At 42.5% G+C, this 23,239-nt stretch overlaps 1 protein-coding gene across 12 annotated transcripts in view; it reads left to right on the top strand.

Moving 5' to 3' along the window:
* The window catches only part of MAGI2 (membrane associated guanylate kinase, WW and PDZ domain containing 2), a 1,325,358-nt gene that overhangs the window by 1,257,057 nt on the left and 45,062 nt on the right, over positions 1 to 23,239 (top strand). For 2 of the 12 annotated variants that reach the window (XM_019451319.2, XM_019451321.2), the window contains one exon: positions 6,859 to 6,947. The exons of 9 other annotated variants lie outside the window; for them this stretch is intronic. In XM_019451319.2, the coding sequence (XP_019306864.1) occupies positions 6,859 to 6,947 (89 nt within the window). Of the gene's footprint in view, positions 1 to 6,836; positions 6,948 to 23,239 lie in introns of all 12 variants that reach the window. One more of the 12 variants, XM_019451320.2, reaches the window with a different exon arrangement.

The raw sequence follows: 23,239 nt of genomic DNA, 5'->3' as shown, positions 1-23,239 counted from the left end.
CAGAGGCCAGCCAATGGCCAACCTTGCAAGCAGGTCCCTTTAAGGATAACAGTCTCAAGGCTGTCATGTGAACTCCTGTACCAGGAGCAAGCCAAAGAAGCAGCCACAGTCATTTTACAAATGACCCCAGCATAAAAGGACTGCTCACAGCTAAGGAACATCATAATTCCTTCATCGCCAGTTAAGTAGACTATATCATGAAGCAGAATTTTTTGTCCAACGTCTGAACACAAGATGGGGGAGGTAACAAAACCGAATAACAGAAACAAGGACAATGAAAGAAAATGCTTGAGTTAGCCAGTAGATATAACCAAGAATATAATCCACTTTGTCCAAATGGCACCCTCATCACAGGAACACTGAATTTTCCATCAACTATGAGCTTAATCCTGTGTTTGCTTCCTTTGTTTGACTTTTAAGATCCTAAACTTAGCAAAAATTCATCCTTAAAGATAGTTAAAGGGGGTTATCAGAATCTGTAGGATACATAACCTGCTAGGGAGGTGTGCGGATTTAACCCAGCCTGGGAGAGTGAACTTTGAAGAGTAGATCGACAACCAACAGCCTGTGGCAGGGTTTTAAGTGATATCTACCAGCCCTCCCTCAGATACCTGCAGAATTCTGAATTCACAACAGCTCTGAAGCAAGACCCTTATCTGGACATTTGGCCACGTCAAGGAAAAGCTGATTTCAGTCAAGAGAAATACAGAACTCTTGCTCTGAGTTCCTAAGGTGATCTGTGACAGAGAGATAAGCGCAGGTACAATTGAAGGAAAAAAAAAAATACCAAGGGTAATCTGTCAGATTGTTGACTAAACAAAATCAGTGTGAATCCAAGTGAGCTGAGGAGAGGAATAAATATGCTGCAAATATGCCATCCATAATTACTGCAAGACTAATCGGCAGACGACACCCCAGCCAAGTCACAGGCATAAATCAGTAAATGCGGCCGCGGAGGTAGGAGCTGCACACAGGCTGTCGAGCTGCTGCAGGGGGAGTCAGCAAGCGATAAGGGCTTTGAAGAAGTTGCTTTTATGGCTAAGTCCTTGAAGGAGATGGATACTTCAACTCTACTTTAGTCCTCAGGATAAGAATTTGTTGATTATAAACTCCGCGGGAAGCGCGAGCTCCCCCCTCCCCTGACACACATCTCAACAACTGGCAAGAATAAGGAAATTTCACTCCACCATACTGAGAAAAAGAATCCGAAGATGATGCCTCCAAAGTAATGCCCTCCTTGACACTGGTTGTTGCTATTTGAATTAAATCTTAAAAGGTTAAGAGAGAAGAAAGCATGTATCATGGTTGGAAAGCTGCACAGGAATAAATTATACAAATTAGCTCCCTGCCTTGAAATACAGGTGTCCTTCATTAGCATTCAAGGAATCGATGTGAACACTTACTTGATTTAGATGCTGAGCCACAGAGCCAGGGTCAGGGTAAATAGAGGTGCCACTGGATGAAATAAAAATCAACCAGTTCGGACCAACTTGGGCCTTTCCCCTGGTGATATTTGCTGTTCAAATCTGATTAAATTCAAAATAAAACAAAAGAGAAATATGCTTTCTAGTCTTAGTGGTCTAGCCTGTTTATTCTCTGAAGAGGCAACAGAGCATGTCTTTATGACTACCAAGGTGAAGGGAGTCCTGTTGCAAATGGAGAGGGTGGTCTTAGGAGACCAGGCAGGGTCAGAAGGATGAAGTGAAATTTTCTTAGTATCGGTGGCCCAGGAACAACGAACACCAAATGCCCACGCAAAGGGAAAAAGAAAGAGTCAATCTGAATTTGACTTCTGCCTACCCTTCAATTTTGAAAGTGAATTATGTCTTTAATGGGTTTGGACTTGATTACAGGTCTTTGGTAAATGGAATTGTTTTCATTTTGTAAGCACAATAAAACTGCATTAAGGAAGTAGAGAAAAGATAGGAGTCAGTAACTATAGCTAAAGAAATGAATAGGCCAAATAATACTGCCTTTCATCAGGAAATACACATGATTTACAATTTATTAGAGCACCAGATTAAGCAGTACTGGTCTCTACTTATATGGCAATAGGCAATGTTTATTTGGGGTTTTTTTTCCAAGAATATACATTGGCCATTTGCAACAACATGGATGGAGCTCGAGTATAATACTAAGTGAAATATGTCAGTCAGAGAAAGACAAATACCAAATGATTTCACTCATGTGGAACTTAAGAAACAAAACAAATGACAAAGCGGGAAATAAAAGAGAGAGAGAGAGAAACCAAGAAACAGACTCTTAAATATAGAGAAGAAACTGATAGTTACCAGAGGGAAGGTGGGCATGGTGGCAATGGGTTAAAGCAGGTGATGGGGATTAAGGATTTCACTTGTCATGATGAGCACTAGGTGATTACAATAAAAGATTAAAAAAAAAGAGAATATATATTGACAAGAATATATATTACAAGTGAACATTATAAGCATACTCTTATCTTTTTTATAGTTATTTGTTCAGCAAGAGCTTTCGTCCCTCTGACCATACGAAGATAAATGCAGACAGTATACCCCTACTAAATATTAATACAAGACAAATCTTGTAATTAATATCATCAGTTCACATCATTACTGTTCCCTTAACTAAATCAGGATTTTTCTGGGCACTAACGATGTGCAAGGCACTTTGCTGGCACTGAACACAAGATACGATCCTGGCCCTGGGTGAGCTAACAATCTAAGAATGAGGATATATGTAACCACTGATTCTAACAGAATCTAACAGAATCAGTGGTGACTGATTAAAAGGTCTTCACAGATCTGCTCTAGTAAAAAATTTAAGTGGGTTTTATTAATTATTTGTGGGATTTAATACATACTTCTAGAGTATTAAGGATCCTTGAAAAGCACTTGGCTTCTTTAGTTTGTTAAACATTGCCTTTGTAATATTTATACCAATGCTTTGTACATTTTCTGAAGAAAGGACTCGCTGAGTATACGTAAATTTCTGCTTAGACCTTGTCTGAATTATTCTAAATTCTAAGTCAGTAAACCAAAACTTCATCTGGCAAATTTGCTAATCACCGATGTTCCCCTCCTGTGGCTGTCAGCCCCAAGAAGCCTGGAGCACTATGACCTCATAACCGGAGGGTTTGTGGGTGTGCTGCTGTGCCCCCACGATAAAAGGAGAGAGTCTCCATTGTCTTGGCTTCTTCCTCAGAGACCACGTTCAGTAGGCTCTGCACTAATTCACCTGCATTTTTAATAGGGCAAAAGGCAGCTTGCTTCAATAATAAATTCTGAAATTTAATTTCAGCTTCTGACATTCATGGTTGAGTGTATCTTCCTTTTCCATGAGAGGTTCCACAAATCACTCCAGTACACCTCTACTGAGTCAGACCCAGGGAAGAGCTCAGGCTGTCCGGCAGAACTCCGGGCCGCATCATACAGAGGACAGGGTTCGTCCTGCCTAAAAAGGCTCGTGACTGCTCTCTGCAGCATGTAGGTGAGCCCAGCAAATGCTCTGTGAAGCTCCCAATAAGTTCCCATTTCATGGAGTCAGAGGCAAAAGCTTCCTTAAAAAACACACACAACTTTGAGATTCCGTTTCCCCACTGTTCAGCAAAAAACTCATTTGTTATTTTAAGTGATTTTAGGAGAAGGATGAAATCTCATTTCTTCACATTGTTTTATTGGGGCCCAAGGACTATAATGAATATTTGCTCTTTTTGGATACCCTTACATGATTTCCAACGTGCATTTTTCTCTTTTAAGGATATACTAAATGACCCCCTTCCCCAAGTCCTCACTTGTTAGGCATTTAAGACTCTGGTAAAATATATTAGACTACATAGTACCCAAGAAATCTACCAAGAAGAACCAATTTGGCCTTTGAGGTCCAACCACCCTCATTTTCCAAATACGTAAGTTGTTGGCCACGTGCATCTTAGAAAACCTAAATATCCCAGCGCTTCCAGTAACCCATCCTGGAGAGTCAGAGTTTAGGCTCTGATAGAACATTCCCTTCCTTCCCCCAGCATGAAGCTGGGCTCTCCCACGGAGGACTGCTTCCTCAAAAGTCCAGGGAGAAGGAATTTTCTTAGAGAAAGCACTACTGAATGCCGTAAGAACATCAACATGGATCCCCAGGAAGTCACACATTTAAGAGAATGTTTTTTACAAGGAGCGGAGGGGAAAGGGGAGAGCAAGGATAAAAGTTAAGAGACAAGAAAGCGGGCAGCCTGGTTTTCAAGCTGTGTGCACATGCACGCGTGAACATGATGTGTGGATCTGGCCCAGGACTCTGTATTTTTAAATCTCCATCTCAGGGAATGCCATGCTCCCAAGATTACGGGGTGTATCTTCCCTGGCTCTGCTGTAAAGGCCGGGCGCATAGGAGTTTTTACTTCTCCTTGGCCCCCACTGTCAGGTGTGCCTCCCCCGCTCTGCAGGCCGTCTAGTCTAAATGGTTTTTGTCCTGAGACTCACAGCATTACAACTTAAAGAAAGGAGACTAGATCTTCCTCCCATTGTCCTCCCATTTTCCATCTCTGGCCTTTTTTGACCATCCAAGCTCAGCTCCCACCCTCCTCACAGAGGACAGGCTGACCTTGGGGTTCAAGAGTTGATTCGAGATAAGCTTCTAACCCCTCAGCTGCACTCATTGGGAAGAGGGTGCTAAATGCCAAAATCATTTTCCCCACTGTCTGATTTTTTTCTTGTCTCAAAGTAGGGCTGATACAGAAAAGGTTTTGATCCCTGCGAAGCGGTCAGCCAACCAAACTCTGCACTCCAGGTGCTCAAAGCAGTATATCAGTTCCTTAAGACAAACTCTTGGGTAGGTCCAGCCAACTGCCATAACCAGCAACCGTGGAGTCTCCAAGTCACTTTCAAGCTTTCATTTTTTAACTAAGGCCCTCTAAACTTTTCATTTCTAATGGAAGAAATAATGAGTCCATGAAGCCAGATTTTTGTTTTTTGAGAAATCTGCATACAGCCTTGCTCCAAGATAGGATTGTGGCAACGTTCCTATCCTGATAAAGGCTTCTTAATATTTCTTTTTAACTTAATTCCCTCAGTCAGGACCAAAGATGAAATTCTATAATGCCTTACTCCAGGCTTGAATGATGCACTCTAATTATAGCAAAATCTCTAAACTTTGAGAATCACACACATTTTTCAATGTGCTATTTGGGCTCAGTTCTTGTTATTTTTTTCATAGAATGAATGCACACTTAGTCCTGACTAAAGAGCTGTTAACTATAATGTGGCTCAGACATTTGCTTACAGAATAACTTGCTTTTACACTCCTGAACAAAGGTCTCTGATTTTCTCAGCATGTGCTCTGTAACACCTAGTGATTCTGGCCTCATCAGGACCCTAGGTGTTAAGGCCGAACATACACACTCATAACATGTGCATTGAATATGCCAGCATACAACTCCATTTTTCACATTTCACTGCAATTTCTACCCCAGCCTTCACAGCAATTTATTTCCACCATGTTCTGGGTTTTTTCTTTGAACTTCTGTCCATGAGGTTTCCTCGCACATGTATCTTTCAAGTCCAGTAGAGGTCACATTTAAAACAAGATGAGAGCCTTCTCTCTGTGTGACACTAAAACAGCTTGATTCTTTTGGTACAAAATTACTTGCATCTTGGCAGGGCTAAATGGTAAACTCAATTAATAAGTCCTGAAATGTAATTTCCATTTCTAACATCCGTAGTTAAGCATTAGTTTTCTTACCACAGAGAGGTTCCGCTTTCCATTTAACCTCAAGGTGCTAGTGCTCACCCTTGGTCTCCCTTCCCTCAGACACACGCCATGCTGTGAAAAGCACTCCATGTGGCATAATCAGAAATCTACGTGGAGCGCTGTTCCATTCTGCATACTGAAGCCATGCAGACATAGCACCCCGTTTGGAGCAAGTTAGGTATTTAGATGGGGAACACCATCAGTAATGCCAGCAAGGAGTACATCAGGCTCAAAATGTCTGAGCTGCACGGCTTAAGTTGTTCCGATCACATTAACCTCACATTCACCTTCCTTTCCCCCGGGGCTGCACGGAGCTGAGAAAACACAGTAGCGGGCAAGGGGTGGGGGTGGGGGGGTGGCCGTTGGTGCACCTCCTGGGTCCTGTCCCTTGGAGACTATTGATTTGGATATTCTAGAGTGTCTAGTACCCATCTACGTGTAGATAAAGACCTGTAGCCCAAGAGCTGAGAAAAAGACAAAGCAAGAGAGCCACCGAGAGGGTAGCTTCATAGCATGGCCCTGGGACAGGTGAGTACCTCAGAGGAGAGCAGGCAGGGTGGGGCTGCGTTTCTTTTCCCTGCTTTATTTTTTTCCAGAAAACAATTACACTCAGCAAGTCAACTGTGCACTTTGACTATAAATAAACAAATTGTCAGAGGTGAGGGAAGCATAAGAACATGTGAGATTATTAGCAAAAAGAGAGATATAAACATGGGCACACCACGTTTTCATTTTTTCAGTTGTTCATAGTTTGGAACTGATTACTGTGACTGATTCTCAAATGACAGCGGCTATCGCTAAACATCCCATTTTTGTGAGACAATTCTACAAAAACTGTGATATGACCATTTCAAAAAATTTTTAACATCTGTGCCTCCCTAAAAGCGCCTCAGGATGCCCTCAATATTTTGAGAAAAATCTACTTTTGGAATACACATGTAGCTCAGTCTTGCACTAATTTCATGCTGCATGCTCGACAGGGGTAGCTCTACTTAAAGTCTTTATTCTTACTGCCTAGATAATTTGTATTCGGCTGCTCTAAACATACTAAGCAATCTTGACTCTAACAGTAATAATATATCTTTGTCACTGGTTCTGTTAATTCTAATGATTGGTCCTAGGCTGTTCCTCCCCTTCCTTTAGGAATGGTACCTTCCAGTCTCTCCATGTGCATGAAAAGTGACAAGCATGGGTCCCCATATTTCTACTTATTGGGCCACCCTAAAGACACGGTTTGTAAAATCTGCATGAATATTATCTTTCTCTAATGAGCTTTGGTTTTGCATTGTTTGTAACTGATGTATAATGCTTTTTCTTTCATAGTAGCTTGTCTAATTACTGCTAGAGCTCTGGAAAATACATGTAGCTGAGACCTTACATTATCCTTATAAGGATATGCTATCCTTATAAGGATAGAATTTGTGGGTTCCTGAAAACTTGAGATGCACCAAATTCCAGGGGTCTGGTCCAGAATGGCCCCAGCAGGAAGGAAAGGGAGGGAGGGTACAGCAGACCGCACTGGCAGAGTTCTGCTCCACACACTTCCAAAAATCCTCCCCAGGCTTTGATGCAAATGATCAAATTGGTTTCCCCTCAACCCAAGTTCAGACAGCTCTAACCCAGGGCACCCCTTTGGCACCAGACAGAAGGAGAGCCGCATTGCCAAACATTCTAGCCCTAGGATCTCTGAACATCCCCTGGCATCACAGTATGTCCCTCACCCACCCTGTGGTCGCTGTCCACACAGGACTGGAGCTTCTCACTTTCCTTCCTTGTGCTCAAAGATACACCAAATTTGGGGGGGGGGGGGGGGGGATAGTTGTGACTTTTTAAAAAGTAGGCATAACTTTGTATCTGAACATGATTCACCACTATTTCAAAATGAATATTCTTAAGTGTTGGCTGTATTTGAGCCAGCACTTGGAAAAAGGCTTAAGGGGAAAAAAATCCCATACATAAATAAAGCAGAATATAGATGATAGCCTTGCAAATAGGGTTCAAGCAACTTTTCACCCCTCAAACACACCCCGAGGGTGGCCCACGTTTCCACTGTGAAATCCTGCAATGGGCAGGTGGCTACTGCCACATTTTAATAGGTAGGACTGGAATTTTAAAACATCAGTTTGACTTTTCGGCAGAAATTGATACCATGCTCAGTCCCCATGGTTAGGCATGGAAGCATGAATCAGACTGACACGTTTCTCAATTCAGGCTTGATGTGACCCCACTGACACTGTCACAGCCATGGTTAAGCATCTCTCCACCAAAGTCTTTTAAGCTAGCTCTCTGAATTTTTCCTGAAACATATTTTCCAACTGTTAAGGACCCTGCAGATTGCCATTGGGATTGGTATAACTCTAACGTGAAAGATAATATTTACTCACTAAGTGAGTTATTTGGCCTAATGCTAAACAATTCCTTACCAAATACTTTTATGCCCATATAAGTATTACACACACACACACACACACACACACACACAATTGCAATTATTCTTTGAGGATGTCTTAAAAAACAGATGTTTTAAATGTATCATTTCTCTAAAGTGTCTGTCTCTCAAGGATGTTATGATCAGGGGAAGCCTGAGTCAGAGCATAAAGGAGAAAGCTCCAATTTACTGGAAAAGGCGTAAAGCCATGGAACAATTATAGGGAAGTCCAGTCCATTGACTATGGTTTAAATAGGTATAGATTTGTGTTTCTGACAAAAGAAAGGTATATGCTTACCATTTAATTTACTTTACCTAGTCTGTAATCCATGGAGGTGAGGAGACCTGAATCAACCAATTAACCAGTGTCACCAGCCAAAAACAAAAACACAAGAAGGCTCTTTGTGGTTTCTGTCCAGTCTCACCAACATCTGTCAGGCTCTTACTCAATGCTGGGATGTAAAGATTAATAAGAGAGCCTCTGCCTATATGCATTCACAAGTAAGTAGGAGTGACAGGGAGAAAACCAGGCAGAGGGGCAAGTATGAGTAGTATTGGCAAAGGAGTGATAAGAGTTCAAAGAAGGCAATATACTAAATCTGCTTAGCAGAGTCATAGAAGGTTCTACTTTACATTTTAGCCGGGACCTGAGTGACAAGTATGATTTCACCAGTGTGGGCAAGACGTAAGGCTGTTCCAGGCAAAGGAAACAGTTTGACCGAAGTCAGGGAGTCATGTTGAGAACAGCTATCACATAGGCTAAATGAGAAAGGGGGGCCCTAAATAAAAGAACACAAAGGTGGGTTCAATGAGAAAGGGCCTTGTATGCCAAGCAGAGGAATTTGGATTTTATATAATCAGATGTCACTGAAAAATTGTTTGAATGAAATGGCGAAAATATCCGTATTTGGAAATATTCTTCGATACTGGATTTTATAAGAAACTGGAGACAGTTAAAATGCTATTGTGGAGGTTGAAACACATGATAAGAAGACCAGACTTGGGGGAGTGATAGTGGAAATAGCACATTGTGAATAGATTGTAGAGATACTCCAGCCATTCCGTTGATGGAAGTAACAAAACTGGTGAACGATGAATATGAAAGAAGGGGCTCAGGGAGGAGGCTTGTGGCCCAGGGCTCACTGGAAGATGACACCTACAGGTGAAGGAGGAAATTTAAAAAGAAAGATAACGAGGTTAATTTTGGACTTGCTGAATTCTGGATGCCCAGAGGACTCTTACCAACAGTGTAGTTGGATAAGGCACTCAAGGGCCGGAGCACTGGGGGAGTCCCTAAGAGGACAGTGAGGGCCGCAAATGGGCGTCTCTCAGAGGCCCCTCTGTGTACAGAGAGGAGAGTCCATGGGACATGGTCACATCCATGTGGTAAGTAAGAGATCAGGAGAGGACAATCCAAAAAGCAAGAAGAGAACCAAAGAGAAGAGTGGTGGGAGCCAGAGAGAGGGTTTCAGGAAAGCTACAGGGAGAATGACCCATTTTCTTGATGAAAAAGTGGTTGCTCTGCCCCAAGATGGGCTGGGAGCAGGGTTAGGAAAGGAGTGGGAAGCAGAAGGAGGAGGAGGAGGCAGGGACTAGAATCCACTTTACTGCCTGGTTTAACACAATGCTGGGTGCATAGCATTCAATAAATGGTAGTGATTTTGAGGGTTGTGGGTAGGAAACGCCTTCATGCACTACTCTCCATGGACCTCACCACGGGACTTCCCCACAGGGTTCCCCACATTCTGGGCCACAGTGGGAATCCACGAGTGAGATGGCAAATAACTAGAGCTCCTACTTAGATCCAGTCATGGGTTTAAGGCCTGGTTTGTCTGGTTTGTTTTTTCAGAGGGCAGGGATAGGCAGGGCACAAAGATGAATGACACCATTGCTCCCCTAAGGGAACTATGTATATAGAGCATGTTTAAGGAAAACATGGTGCTCACTGTTCACAAAAAAATATTCTTTGGGCGCCTGGGTGCCTCAGCCAGTTAAGCATCTGACCCTTGATCTCAGCTCACATCTTAATTTTAGGGTTGTGAGTTCAAGCCCTGTGTTGGGCTCTATGCTGAGGGTGAAGCCTACTTAAAAAAAATACTCTGTACTGGCACTCATTAAAGTCACTCTCAAATGTATTACGTTCCTGGATTGATGTACAAAACATTTTGAAAACAAGCATGATCTGCTTAATTCCCCTTTCCAGGGACACATTTGCCCTTTGAAATCTGGATTCCATCATCAAGTTTCCAATGAAAGTGTCCCCTCAATGATCACCAGTCTTACCATGGTAATGAAGTCCAATGACTAATTCAATCCTTTATTCCCCTGGGACTCCCTGGAGTAGTTAACACTACTGATCAGTATATTAGCTGGATTTTCTCTTGCTGCTCTGATTGCCTCTCCAGGGTGTCCTTCAACACTCTTCCCATCCAGCAAGGCCCCTCCCCAGATTTTCCCTCAGGATCTCACTCTCCCCCAGGGTTCCACCTGTCAAGACTGTGCAGATGACTCATTTCTGTTTTGTCATGTCTGGCTTCATTCCACAGCTCCACCCTGAGATTTCCCACTGCCTGCTAGACATTTCTAGCCAGATACCCCACATTTGTGTATTCAAAATTATATTTATGATCTTTCCTCCTAAAAATACTCCTCCTCTTGAATCACTTATTAATTAAGGGATCATCAATCCTCCTCATCACCCACCTCAAAACCATCTTGACTGCCTTCCCTATATGTATAAAGAGTTCCCAAGAGGGAGTGATTTTGTCTCTCATTTCTCACAATGGCTTTCTCTCCATTCCTATTGTTTAGGGCCACTCCACAAGGTTAAATAGCCTACCTGTTTTCTGTATTGCTCTGGCCAATCTTCCCAGCTCATTGATACCAGAGCAATAGAGCAATTGGTTGTCCTTAAGGACTTCCCCCCCCACCCCGCCCAAAGACCTTTTCCACAAACACACACACACACACACACACACACACAGACACCCTTAAATTAGGGCCAGAACCATCCCTGGTTTGGCCCCATCCAAATCAGTCTTGTCTCTTATCTCCCACAATATCCTATTTCATATCTGTGCCCCAGCTACACTGGAGTATTTGCCATTGCCCTATATTCCCACCTTCATGGGTGGGCACATGCTGATCCCATGTTTGAGAAACCCTTTTTCCAAATCATGTCCTCCTTTAAGAACCACATCAAAGGCTGCCCCCTCCATGAATCCTTCCCCATGTCCACCAATCAGAAGTAACATCCCAGTCCTCTGAAATCCCATAGCCCTTTATGTCTCCCCTGTTCCCTCTTACTCTCTGTTTTGCAACATAATTATCAATATCCACCTACTTCCTCCCCTTTCTGGAATTCAAATACTGCTCATCACCCTGGATTATTAATATGGTGCTTTATAGAGTGAACAAGTGAGTGCATGAATGACTGTAAGTCTCGCAGTATCACAAAGTCATTATTCTGACAGCAGATCTCAATGTAAGCTTTTGTAGATGGTTGCAGAAGGCATAGGATGGTGTCCCAACTTTCCACTGACTGTCTCAACCTAAACCAGAAGTAGCACTTTGGTTGTTGTTTTCATAAATTCCCGCTTGTCTATTTTCTTATAGAAAACAAGAATGGAGTTAAGCACGGAGTTAATTCTCTGTTAAGAGTGGAGTGGAGGAAATCTGGCTGATTGACTGTTCCAGGCAATTATTTTTGGTTAATCTAAGTTATAATGTTTCTGTAAGGTGTTTTCTCTCAAACTGTAGTTCTGCCCTATGTTGGCATTACAAATTGTAGCTTAACATGCCAGAGTTGCTTCTTTGCTATGGAAGTGCCATGTATAATTGTCTCCTACGGGAAAGTTGAAACAAAAGCTGTGTAAACAAAAAAAAACTGTGAAACAAAAGCTAATGTAAGGTCTGTGTGGGATCATGTACCTACCTTCCTGTAAAAAGGGAGCCACTCTGGAAAATTCTCTAGCTCTTTGTCTAGTCTCCTGGATCTATTTTTTTCAACCAAATTGATTTATTTTATGATATGCATCAGACATTGTTTGATGCTGTTGGGGCTACAGAGAAAAAAAATGTGGCATTGTCCCTCCCTCACCTCCAGGAGTTCTCTATCTCATGGGATAGCTGAAAATACTCTCTGGAACAAATACAAGACAGTGCAAACCCAAATGACAAGGGAGTTTGAGACAGGGCGGGGGGTGGGGGGGAGGGGGAATAATGCCCAGAATAGTCAGAAGGGATCCTTGAAGGAAGCCAGTCTTGAGATAACCCTTGAAGAACCAGAAGGTTTGGGATGAACAGAGTAGAGGGCAAAGGACACTACAAATAGAAACTGTAGGAGATGATTTTGATGCTAAGAAGCAAACTGATGTGCTTTGAAGTGTTGGGGTTCTAGCCAACAGCTAAGAAGGAATCCTTGAGATGTCTTCAGTGCAAAATGGTGGTTTTATTAAAGCACGGGGACAGGACTCATGGGCAGAAAGAGCTGCACTGGGGTTGTGAGGAGTGTTTGATTATATACTCGGGAGTTGGGGGAGGTAAAGACTAGGGGAAGTTTTCAAAAGGACTTTTTTTTTTAAGTTTATTTATTTTGAGAGAGACAGAGACAGCATGAGTGGGGGAGGGGCAGAGAGAGAGAAGGAGAGAGAGAATCCCAAGCAGGCTCCACACTGCCAGCGCAGGGCCCGATGCGGGGTTCAAACCCATGAAGCCCTGAGATCATGACCTGAGCCAAAACCAAGAGTAAGATGCTCAACTGACTGAGCCACCCAGGTGCCCCTCAAAAGGACTTTCATTTCCTAAGTAGACTTATAGGATCCTGGAGGCCTAACTATTGATAGAAGTTTTTTTTTTTTTTCTTGTAAATTATCAAGATAGTTACAAACTGATAAGAGAACACAGTCCTGTGGGACATGAGTCTATCAGTTAACCATTTGTTTTTCTTTTTCCTTTGTTCTTGGGCAGCCAGGAGTGCATGAGGAATGTCACATATCTCACCTTGGTGGGGGTGGAGGTGGCTGTTAGAATATGCTTTGTCCTCAGCTTGCCTTTGTTTCCCACATCACAAACGAGGAGAGTACAGGGTAGCCTTCTGAAAAGCAGAGGGAGTAGAAGTGCAAGAATTGTGAATGTGTAGAAGAGGCCAATATCTATAAACCAGTGGCAATGAGGAGGCACAGAAGATTCTTGAGCATCACACTGAGGGGACCAAAGAAGTATCTTAGGGGTGGTGGGGAACATTTTTGGAAAAGGTTTTCTTTTTCTTTTTTCTTTCTTTCTTTTTTTTTTTTTTTTTTTTTTGGAAATACTTTTCAAACTCATGGCTACCTATTAGAAACAACTGGGGAACTTGTATTTAAAAATTACCAGTAGAGGCTTCTCCTCAGACCAATTAACCCATGAAGGTGAGGAATGATGGCCGTGGGTGGGAGTACAGGCTCAGGTACGTTGTAATTTTTTTTAAGTGTGTCCCCGGTCAACACAATGAGCAGCCAGAGTTGTGAATCACTGGTGGACCAGATAAGAAAGTAAATCAGATAAAGAGGCTATCACAGTAACTTAGAAATGCAGGAATGGGTCAATGAGGTGCTGAAAACAGTTGAAATGAAATATAGGAGGGTTGACAATATAAAGAACCTTGAAAGAAGAATCATTAAGACTTGGTGACTGATAGCATAAAGGGAATAAGAAGTGGGGAGGCTTCAAAAGTCATCCCAAGTTAGGAGCCTAAGTGTTTGGGAAGATGGAAGAGCAGCTGTGAGGAAAAAGAAATAGGAAAATTCAGAAATGATGCCGTTAACAAGACAGGTGAGCTTTCAAGAATTACTTAACTTCTCAGGGCCTCAGTTTTCTTATCTGCACAATGACAGGGTCCTGTTACATGGCATCTTCAAGTACTAGCATTGAAAGTAATGTGAGTGAACTAATCTGAGGAGTGGGGGAGGCATGTGGGATTTTTAAGAGATTCAAATAGTGATTCATAACAAGCAATTGCATCAGCATAGTGCATCTCTAGCATGTGAAACCCAAAGGGCAGTGGGAGTCCCCAGGGAAGAGCACAGAAAATTGGGGGTGAGAGGAAGGCCACGAAAGGAGAAGAGAATAAGAATACAGAATTTTCCTCATTGCCTGCTCCAGGCTCTGTATCGCCTCCCTGCTACCTTGTGACAGGTAGGCAGTGACACAGTGGCCACTGTCCCTCATAACCCCAACATTAACATATGGACACAGTCATCTTTTATAAGAGTACTTGGAGTTGTTTTCATACACTGGATTTTTCTGGAGAAAGACTGTCTCTTGTTAACATAGGGCCTTCAAAAAATAAATTGGGTCATTTTCTCATTCATTTTGAAAAGTCACTAACAGAGAAAGCAAGTAGCAGGAATTCTTAATATCTCTTTCTATATTCAAGATACCCCCTTTTTTTCATATAAAATGCCAGAAGGGAGAAAAATTATCTTTTCCAAGTGAAATACATCTGTTCAGTTGGCCTTTCCCATTATTTCCATCAATAGCTTATTATCCCTGGGCACACAGCAATCAATACAGTAGCTTGTTTTCAAAGTGAAATATCAGGGGATGCCCACACCAAAAAAATCTCACTGCTTACTCAGCTTGTAAGTGATTGTTGGTTGCCTTCAGAATGTCAAATACAGTAAAATTGAGTCCCAGTCTTTCTACAGCCAAAGCCATAGGGCACCTACAACCTCTAGCTAGAAACCCCTGGTGCTACTATGGTTGGGCTACAGAGATGTACAAATGGCCCACAAGCATATGGTAAGATGCTTAACATCACTCATCAGCAGGGGAATGCAAATCAAAACCACAATGCAATATCACCTCACACCTGTCTGATGGCCACTATGAAAAAGAAAGGAAAAGAGTAAGTGTTGGCAAAAAGGTAGAAAAATTAGAACCCTCATTCTGTTGGTGGGAATGTAAAATGTGCCGCCACTATGGAAAATGGTGTGGAGATTCCTCAATAAAATTAAAAACAGAACTACCATATGACCCAGCAATCTTACTTCTGGGTATATATATCCAAAAGTATTGAAAATGGGATCTTGAAGAGATATTTGCACATCTGATGTGGTTTTGGAGGGCCGGTGGGGGTCCGGAGCCAATGGCCAAGAAGGAATTATTGAGATGTGTTTGGTGCAAAAAGGTGATTTTATTAAAGCACAGGGACAGGATCCCTAGGCAGAAAGAGCTGCACTGGGGTTGTGAGGAGTGACTGATAACATACTATGGAGTTGGGGGAGGCTAAGGCAAAAGGGAGGTTTCCAAAAGGACTTTTATATGCTAAAGAAGACTTTAGCTATTGTCTAATAGGAGGCCTTGCTATTGTCAAGCGAAGGTTGTTTTTCCTTCTGGCAAAGCATTAATGTTAAGACAGTAGGGAGACCTGGAGAAACATTATACTCCGGCCTGTCTCAAGTATTTGTCAATGGGCTGCAGGTTCTAAAGAATTTAATTTTATTTACATTTTCTTCTTGCTTTTGTTCCCCACACCACTATGGAGGGGAGGGTGATGTTAGGGCTCCAGGAAACTGAGTCTATAGGTTTCTGGAAATTGCCTTTTTTCTTGTAAATCATTAAAACAGTTGCAAACTGATGGAGACTCATGTCCTGCATGACTGTGATCTCTATCGGTTAACCATTGGTTTTCCCTTTCCTTTGTTCTTGGGCAACTAGGAGTGCCAGGAATGTCACACAGATCCCACCTGGGGGTGGAGAGGAAGTTGCTAAGCCTGTGCTTTGCTCTCAGCTTTCCTTTGGCTCCCTCCACACACCCATGCTCTTTGCAGCAATCTTCACAATAGCCAAGAGGTGGAAGCAACTAAATGCCCATCAGGTGAATGGGTAAAGAAAATCTGTCACACACACACCGTGAATATTATTCAATCTTAAAAAGAAAGACCTTCTTTGGGGTGCCTGGGTGGCTCAGTCGGTTGAGCATCCGACTTCGGCTCAGGTCATGATCTCATAGTTTGTGGGTTTGAGCCCTGAGTCGGGCTCTGTGCTGACAGCTAGGAGCCTGGAGCCTGCTTCAGATTCTGTCTCCTTCTCTCTCTGCCCCTCCCTGACTTGTGCTCTGTCTCTCTCTGTCTCTCAAAAATAAATAAAAATGTAAAAAAGGAAGAAAGAAAGAAAGAAAGAAAGAAAGAAAGAAAGAAAAAAGACCTTCGACATGTTGTATGCTACAACATGAATTAACCTTCAGGACATTATGCTAAGTGGAATAAGCCTGTCACAAAAAGACATGATTCCATTTCTGTGAGGTATCTAAGTAGTCAAGTCTTAGAAGCAAAAAACAGAATGGTGGTTTCCAGGGTTTGGGAGTAAGGGAGAAAGGGAGTTGTGTAATAGCTGTAGGGGTTTTGGTTGTGCAAGATGCGAAAGTTATAGAGATCTTTTGTACAACGACGTGCATATAGTTAACACCACTGTACAGTACACTTAAAGTGGTTAAGATACTCAATTTTATGTGCTTTTTACCACCTCAAAAGAGAAGAAAATGCCACCCGACATTAGGAGAGCCAGCAGTTCTAAAGCTTTGGAGTTCAAAGCACCTCCTGAGCTTTATTTTGTAAATTGCACTGATGCTAGACAGCCCTTAGGGCAATTGGATGACAGGTGATGAGCTTCTTAAAGGAGCAAGCAGTAGGAGAGAGGTGCTCATTACCAGAAGCTTGACGTTAGCATCCTTCTCTCTGACCGGGGTTCTGTTTGCTCTAAAGTTGCTGTTTAGGTTCTTGCCTTTGTTTGGTTGATTTTGGAATGAGGACTTGGCTTTGGAGTCCCACCAGGGAGTAAAGAAGTAGGACTGCATATGTTAGAAAGGCAGTTCCTGAATCTGGTGATGGTTTACTTATTTATATTCCTTTGTATCCCACCTCTTTTCACAAAGGCTTCTTTGAGACAGTTGGTCAGGTTCTGCGGGGAGGAGGAATATCAGTTGTCCCCCCAGCTGAGCTAAGTAGGAGCTTGCAAAACAGACAAATACTATGAGAACACAATCCTGACCCCTCCCCACCCCCCCCCCCACCCCCGCAAGAAGTTCACTGACAAGAGAAAAGTGTCCCCCTTTGTTTTCATCAGAGGCCTCAGGTGGCAGGTGGTGGTGCTCAGGTGACAGGGGGTGTAAATGGAGACGTGTTGCCGGCTTATTTAGTATTGCAAAATGTGATGTGAAGACCATAATATTCTTTGTGCCTTCCTGTGATCTTGTTTCTTATGCAAAAATTTGCTAGATTTATCTGTCTTACCTGTCTCATAGTTCTTTAGCTACTAGATCACTTATCAAGCCCAGAGCCACATACTAACCCCCTGAGAGAACTGTTTGCCTCCTGAGGACAGACACCATGTCTGCCAGCTCAGGTGTCACAAGCTTTACACCCAGTGGTGCCTTGGACTGCATTGTATGAGCAAGTGGATGGATGGATGGATGGATGGATAGAAAGGAAATAGCAGAGTCAAGATCTGCCCTCCAAAAGGTTATGGTGTACAAGGAAAAAGAGAAAAAGAAAACCTGTGACTGAAGGAACTTAAAAATAATTGCGGCACAGGGGCGCCTGGGTGGCTCAGTTGGTTGGGCGACCGACTTCAGCTCAGGTCATCGTCTCACAGTTTGTGAGTTCAAGCCCCACATCAGGCTCTGTGCTGACAGCTCAAAGCCTGCTCCGGATTCTGTGTCTCCCATTCATGCTCGCTTGCTCTCTCTCTCTCAAAAATAAATAAAACATTAAAAATTTTTTAAAAAATAATTGCAGCACATAGAACACAGTAGATACACTCAAATGAAGAGGGGCACCGGTAGAGTAAGCTGAGGCTGGGCAGAGGAGTGGAGGAGACTTCTTTAAGAAAGAATGCCTACCCTTCCAGTCTTCAGCATTGCAGGATGAAAATTAACTTCTTTTAACCAACCACAGCATCTTTTGCCTCGATCTATATTGAACTGCTTCATTTAAATATGTATATTTACTGTGTAAATTGCATTCTAAGAATGCACCACCATATTCAATGAGTAGACCTGGTTTGCTCCATTTAAGAGAAGGTGCAAAATAAATTCAGTTCATAAAAGAAAGTGGTATTGGATCCAGCTGATTCTGAGGTAGGTCTCACGGGAGTAGGAGCGTGCTTGAAAATCACAAAGCTAGAACTAAGCCTTTAATACCTCACAGCAAGCTCCAAGTTCAGTTTGGACTGCTGAACAGAAGGCAACAAAATCCGGTCAATTATTTTCACCTCTATTTCCTAGCAAAGAGTAAACAATTTTCAGCTGAATTTTTTTCTGATTTAGCCTTTTTATCATTCTTCTCCTCCATCTGATCTTTCTGCAATCCACTGACCCCAGAAAATGGATGCCTCCACCTTGAAACAAGGAAAGAACACACAGCAGGGGAAGGGAGCCCATGAGAGTGAGGGAGAACAGCCTTAAACATCAGTTCCTGCCAGACACCTGAGAGGAGAAAATATAAGGATTGATTAGATTTTCCTGAATTCCTGCTTAGCAGATTCCTCCTGAGAGAAAGCATTTAGGGGCCTTAGCCTCACTCTTAGATCTCCCAATAGATACACATTCTCCTGGCAGGTACATGGCCTGTCCGTCCTCATGGGTCCCAACCCCCTTTGAAGGCCAACATGACAAGGAAAGGGGAAGGAAGGACAGAGAAGGGACCCCTCCCCCCAGTAACCTCAGTCAGAGGATGCTGCAAACCTGGGACACCTTCTGTATTAAGGGTCTCCTCATCAACTGCTCAGAGAGCTGTCTGAAAGGCTAAAGTTCTGGAATGAGCTCCCCAAACAAGAATTAAGAAAGAATGTATCTTAAATCTCGGTTTTGACAATGTTCCTACTGTCATTCTGTGGCTGCATTGGTTCTCAAATGATGCCCTAATGGGAGCTCTTTTTTGAGATAACTTGTACTGAGTTTAACAAATTAATACATGTTATAGAAGATCTCAAAAACAGAAATAATCAAGAAGGAAAATGTAACCATTTTATTTTGGAACCTGCTTTTTTTTATTTGACAATATTTTTAGACTGCTGGGAAATTAAATATCCTTCTATACATCATTTTGCATGACTCCCTAGTACATTGTTATATAGACCTATCATTTAACCTATCCCCTATTTAGACTTCTCTTATTTTTGTGATTTTTCCACTATTATGAAAAATGCTACAAAAAAATATCCTTGTCTGTATATCTTCCCCTATATCTTTGATCATTTCCTTAGGGAAACCTTTGAAAAGCAAAAACGCAGGGTCGAAGAGTATCTGCATTCTCATGGGAAGATGGTCAAAGTCAGGGTAGTCATCTTTGGGACCTACCCTTGAGTGAGGAAGTAAAATTGTTATTAAAGTGTCTTTTCCAATAGTCAGAGGCTATGAGCTCTGGCAGAGGCCATGTGGTCTAATAAAAAGTATAGAGACTTGAGAGCGTGGCAGCAGAAGGCCGGCCTGCCCCACACACGTCAGGCCCTGGCCTCAGCTCTCTGGGGCTCCCGCACCTCGTTTATAACAGAGTGAAAGGGCTGACCATCCCTCTGCCCAAGCACAAAAGGACTCCCTTCAAAATTGGGAGAGCACAGGCTAACAGTTGCATCATATTTATTAGGATGTACAGTTTGTTTTACTTTTATACTGTCCCTTCCATTTTGTTTAGTTTGTTTTTAAACAGCACTAACAATATTTCTCAAAGAAGCAGAAGGCTGTGTGCAATCTCCTAATAGTTTCTTGACAGTTTAAAAATCGTAGACCTTCTCCGATCACTCAGAAGTTTCCTGCATCTGTGTGCTGTATTTCTCTGGGGAAGAGGCCCAAGCCCATGACACCACTGACATTACTTACCATGGCTTTCTTCCAAAGTGTTCTGGGCAATAAGACCTTTTCAGACACTTCCAGAATGGATGTTGGGCGGGCTTCATTTGCCAATGGCAGAACTGACCTATAGCACACTAAACACTGGCTTAGCCACAGACCCAAAGCAAGCTGATGTTCAAGATGGGGATTGGCCATCACCAGGAGGCCCTTGGCTTCTGGCTTCAGAGGTATCACACCCAGCAAAGCAGAATTTTGAGGTTCGTTTCTGTTAACATGAGTGTAACAGTGTTTCCATTTGAACAACATGCTAAGTTGGTAATACTTGAGGGAACTGGTAGAGCCCATGTTAACTAGTTATTATTCATCCTGGTAACAGTGCCTTACCTTTACCTGTGTGCTGTTACATTGAGAAGATTCTTATGAGGTGGTGTTTTCAACTAGCAGACCTCTGAGAAACAGATAAAAGACAGATCATAACATGGGAGGGTTATCTCCACATTGTAGTTCAGAAATCTAAGACACAAAAGGAATTTCTGACCACACCAACCCACAAGACTGATGTAGAAACAAACATTTCAGTTTCCTTGCCTTCTCTGCACTCATTCCAACAGTATTCCCTGCTGAATAGCAGTGGCCTCCTGTGTCATTCAAGTGCTATCCAAAGCAGACATCCTTGGCACTTTCAGAAAGAGCTGTCTTGTCTTGTGTGACCACCGTGAATGAGCTGAGAATATTCCTTTGTATTCAACCTTCTCTTTGAATAGCCATCCTTAAATCTTTAGTAAGACCGACTCAACAGCCTCTTATGTGGAAAAAAGAGACTAAATGAATAAGAATACTGGTCAATAACATTGATCTAAAACCATCAGGCAGTTTAAATATAAGCTCCCTAAGTTCAGACAGGTTTCTAGCCAAGGGTAAAAACTGTTCAAGGACAAAACTGAGTATGAAAATGTGTTATACAAACACAGCTGTAGCACTTACTACCTATCCCATATGGAGCAAAGAGTGAGTTGAGGAAATTTCTTAAGATGGGGAAAAATGGAAAATCTAGACAACTTATATGTGGCAATATAAGGAATTTTCTCTATTGTGAACGATTAGTTGACCTTTTACATAGGCATCATAGAGCCTTCATTATCAGTCTCAATGTATAAAATGGTATTTGAAAAGAGAAATAGTAGTATTTTTCATAGGCCAAAAGACCATAAGATCTTAGAGTGAGCATCTCATTGCCAAGAGCACAAATGTGTGGAAAATTACAGATATAAATTCTGAAGTACATCGATGTTCAGTGAGACCCTGAATGCATAGAGTTCTCATTTTCCTCTTCTGAACTAAATAAGAAAACATTGAGACATCCCTGAAATGTTTTAAAAGAAGCATTGCACCGATGGTTTCGCTCTGCCAGGTTTATTGTTAGAGGATGTCATCTGGCAGAGTCTGGCAAAGTGTATCCTTGGAATGGATGGGTTTTGTTTATCAAGTTCAAATAGATCCCCCCACCCACATTCACAATGGGGGGTGGAGAGGAGGCAGTTTTAAAGGCTGTTAGGTGCTTTACTGCAAGCCCCTAAAACATCATGGAATTGCAATTCTGTCTGAAACCATTTGTTACAGGCTAGAGCAGATTACAGGAGCCAGTACAGAGCCCTCAGCCATGATTTATGGCGGAAGAACAGCTCAGAGAGCATTTCCGTCAAGTAGGAATGGCTGTGCAGCCCAAGGTGTGAGCACTAGAGCACTAAGTGAAAATTTCTAGAAGGAAGAAACTTCGGCCACGGGCCTTAGCCCTACATGCCCTGAGCCAAAGATGAATTTAAGCTCTTCTCATTCTTCATCTTTGCACTTGTTTCCAGTTTGCAATGACCATTGCCAGGGAGAAGCACTTTACTGAGCAGACTGGTAATGTGGTGGCAATCATGAGATCATATCTCCTGTTTTATTTCACAGTGTCTCCTCAGCCTGTCTTGTCCTTTAAACAAAAGCAGTAAGTCTGATGGGGAGAGGACAGTATAAATTCAAATTTAATTTTGAAGCCATTTTTAAAAATTTCTCAGCTTTCTTTATGTTCACTGGAAATTCTTCAGAATGCCTTAAAACTCAGAAAAGAAATCAACAGGGGAAGGGGCGCCTGGGCGGCTCAGCCAGTTAAGCGGCTGACTTCCGCTCAGGTCATGATCTCATGGTCCCTCGGTTCAGGGCTCTGTGCTAACAGCTCCGAGCCTGGAGCCTGCTTCGGATTCTGTGTCTCTTCTCCCTCCCTCTCTCTTCCCCTCCCCTGCTCTCTCTCTCTGTCTCAAAATAAATAACATTAAAAACAAAATTAAAAATAAATAAATAAAAATTAAAAAAAAAAGAAATCAACAGGGGGCACCTAGGGGACTTGGTTAAGCGTCCAACTCTTGACTTCAGCTCAGGGCATGATATCAGTGTTGGTGAGATGGTGGGATAGAGCCCCATGTCAGACTCTGTGCTGACAACACAGAGCTTGCTTGGGATTCTGTCTCTCCCTCTCTCTGCCCCTTCCCCACTTGCACACGCGCACTTTCTCTCTCTCCCTCTCTCTCTCAAAATAAATAAATATAGAAAAAAAAAATTAAATAAAGGGGCGCCTCGGTGGCTCAGTCAGTTAAGCATCAACTCCCACTCCGGTCATCATCTCACATTCGTTTTTGAGCCCCGCATCAAAAGTGGAGCCCCACGCCCTCCCGCCCCCATGTGGAGTTCAAGCCCTTTGTCAACAGGGCTGTGCCTACAGCTCAGAGCCTGGAGCCTGTTTCAGATTCTGTGTCTCCCTCTCTCTCTACCCCTACCCCACTCACACTCTATCTCTTTCTCTCAAAAATAAATAAACTAGAAAAGAAAAGAAAAGAAAAGGGAAAGGAAAAGAAAGGAAAGCAAGAGAAAAGAAGAAAGAAAAGAGAAAAGAAAAGAAAAAAGAAATCAACAGAACTATTATTGAGTCCCATCCTTGAACAGAGGGCCTGGGACAAGCCATTCCCCCTGACCCCAAAACACTGTAGAATGAAAATCCAGGTTACATAACTATGAGGGCAGAGAGGAGAAATGTTATAGGAAGAAAAAAAAACTAGAGGGAGATCCAAATTTTTAATAGTTTTTTTTTTTTCTGGAAAATGAGGAATACCACTCAGATAATGCACTTATATATTATCCAAATTGTCTCTAATTAATATGAAAATGAGAGAGTAACTCCAGCTGACACATTCATCTTTATAAGCTCATATAGATATGTACATATATGA

The sequence above is a fragment of the Panthera pardus genome, unplaced genomic scaffold, assembly GCF_024362965.1.
Source record: "Panthera pardus isolate Hobbes unplaced genomic scaffold, ASM2436296v1 HiC_scaffold_8, whole genome shotgun sequence".
Lineage (NCBI taxonomy): Eukaryota > Metazoa > Chordata > Mammalia > Carnivora > Felidae > Panthera > Panthera pardus.
The sequence above is the reverse complement of the archived record's forward strand: the minus strand, read 5'-3'. Positions and strand labels throughout refer to the sequence as shown.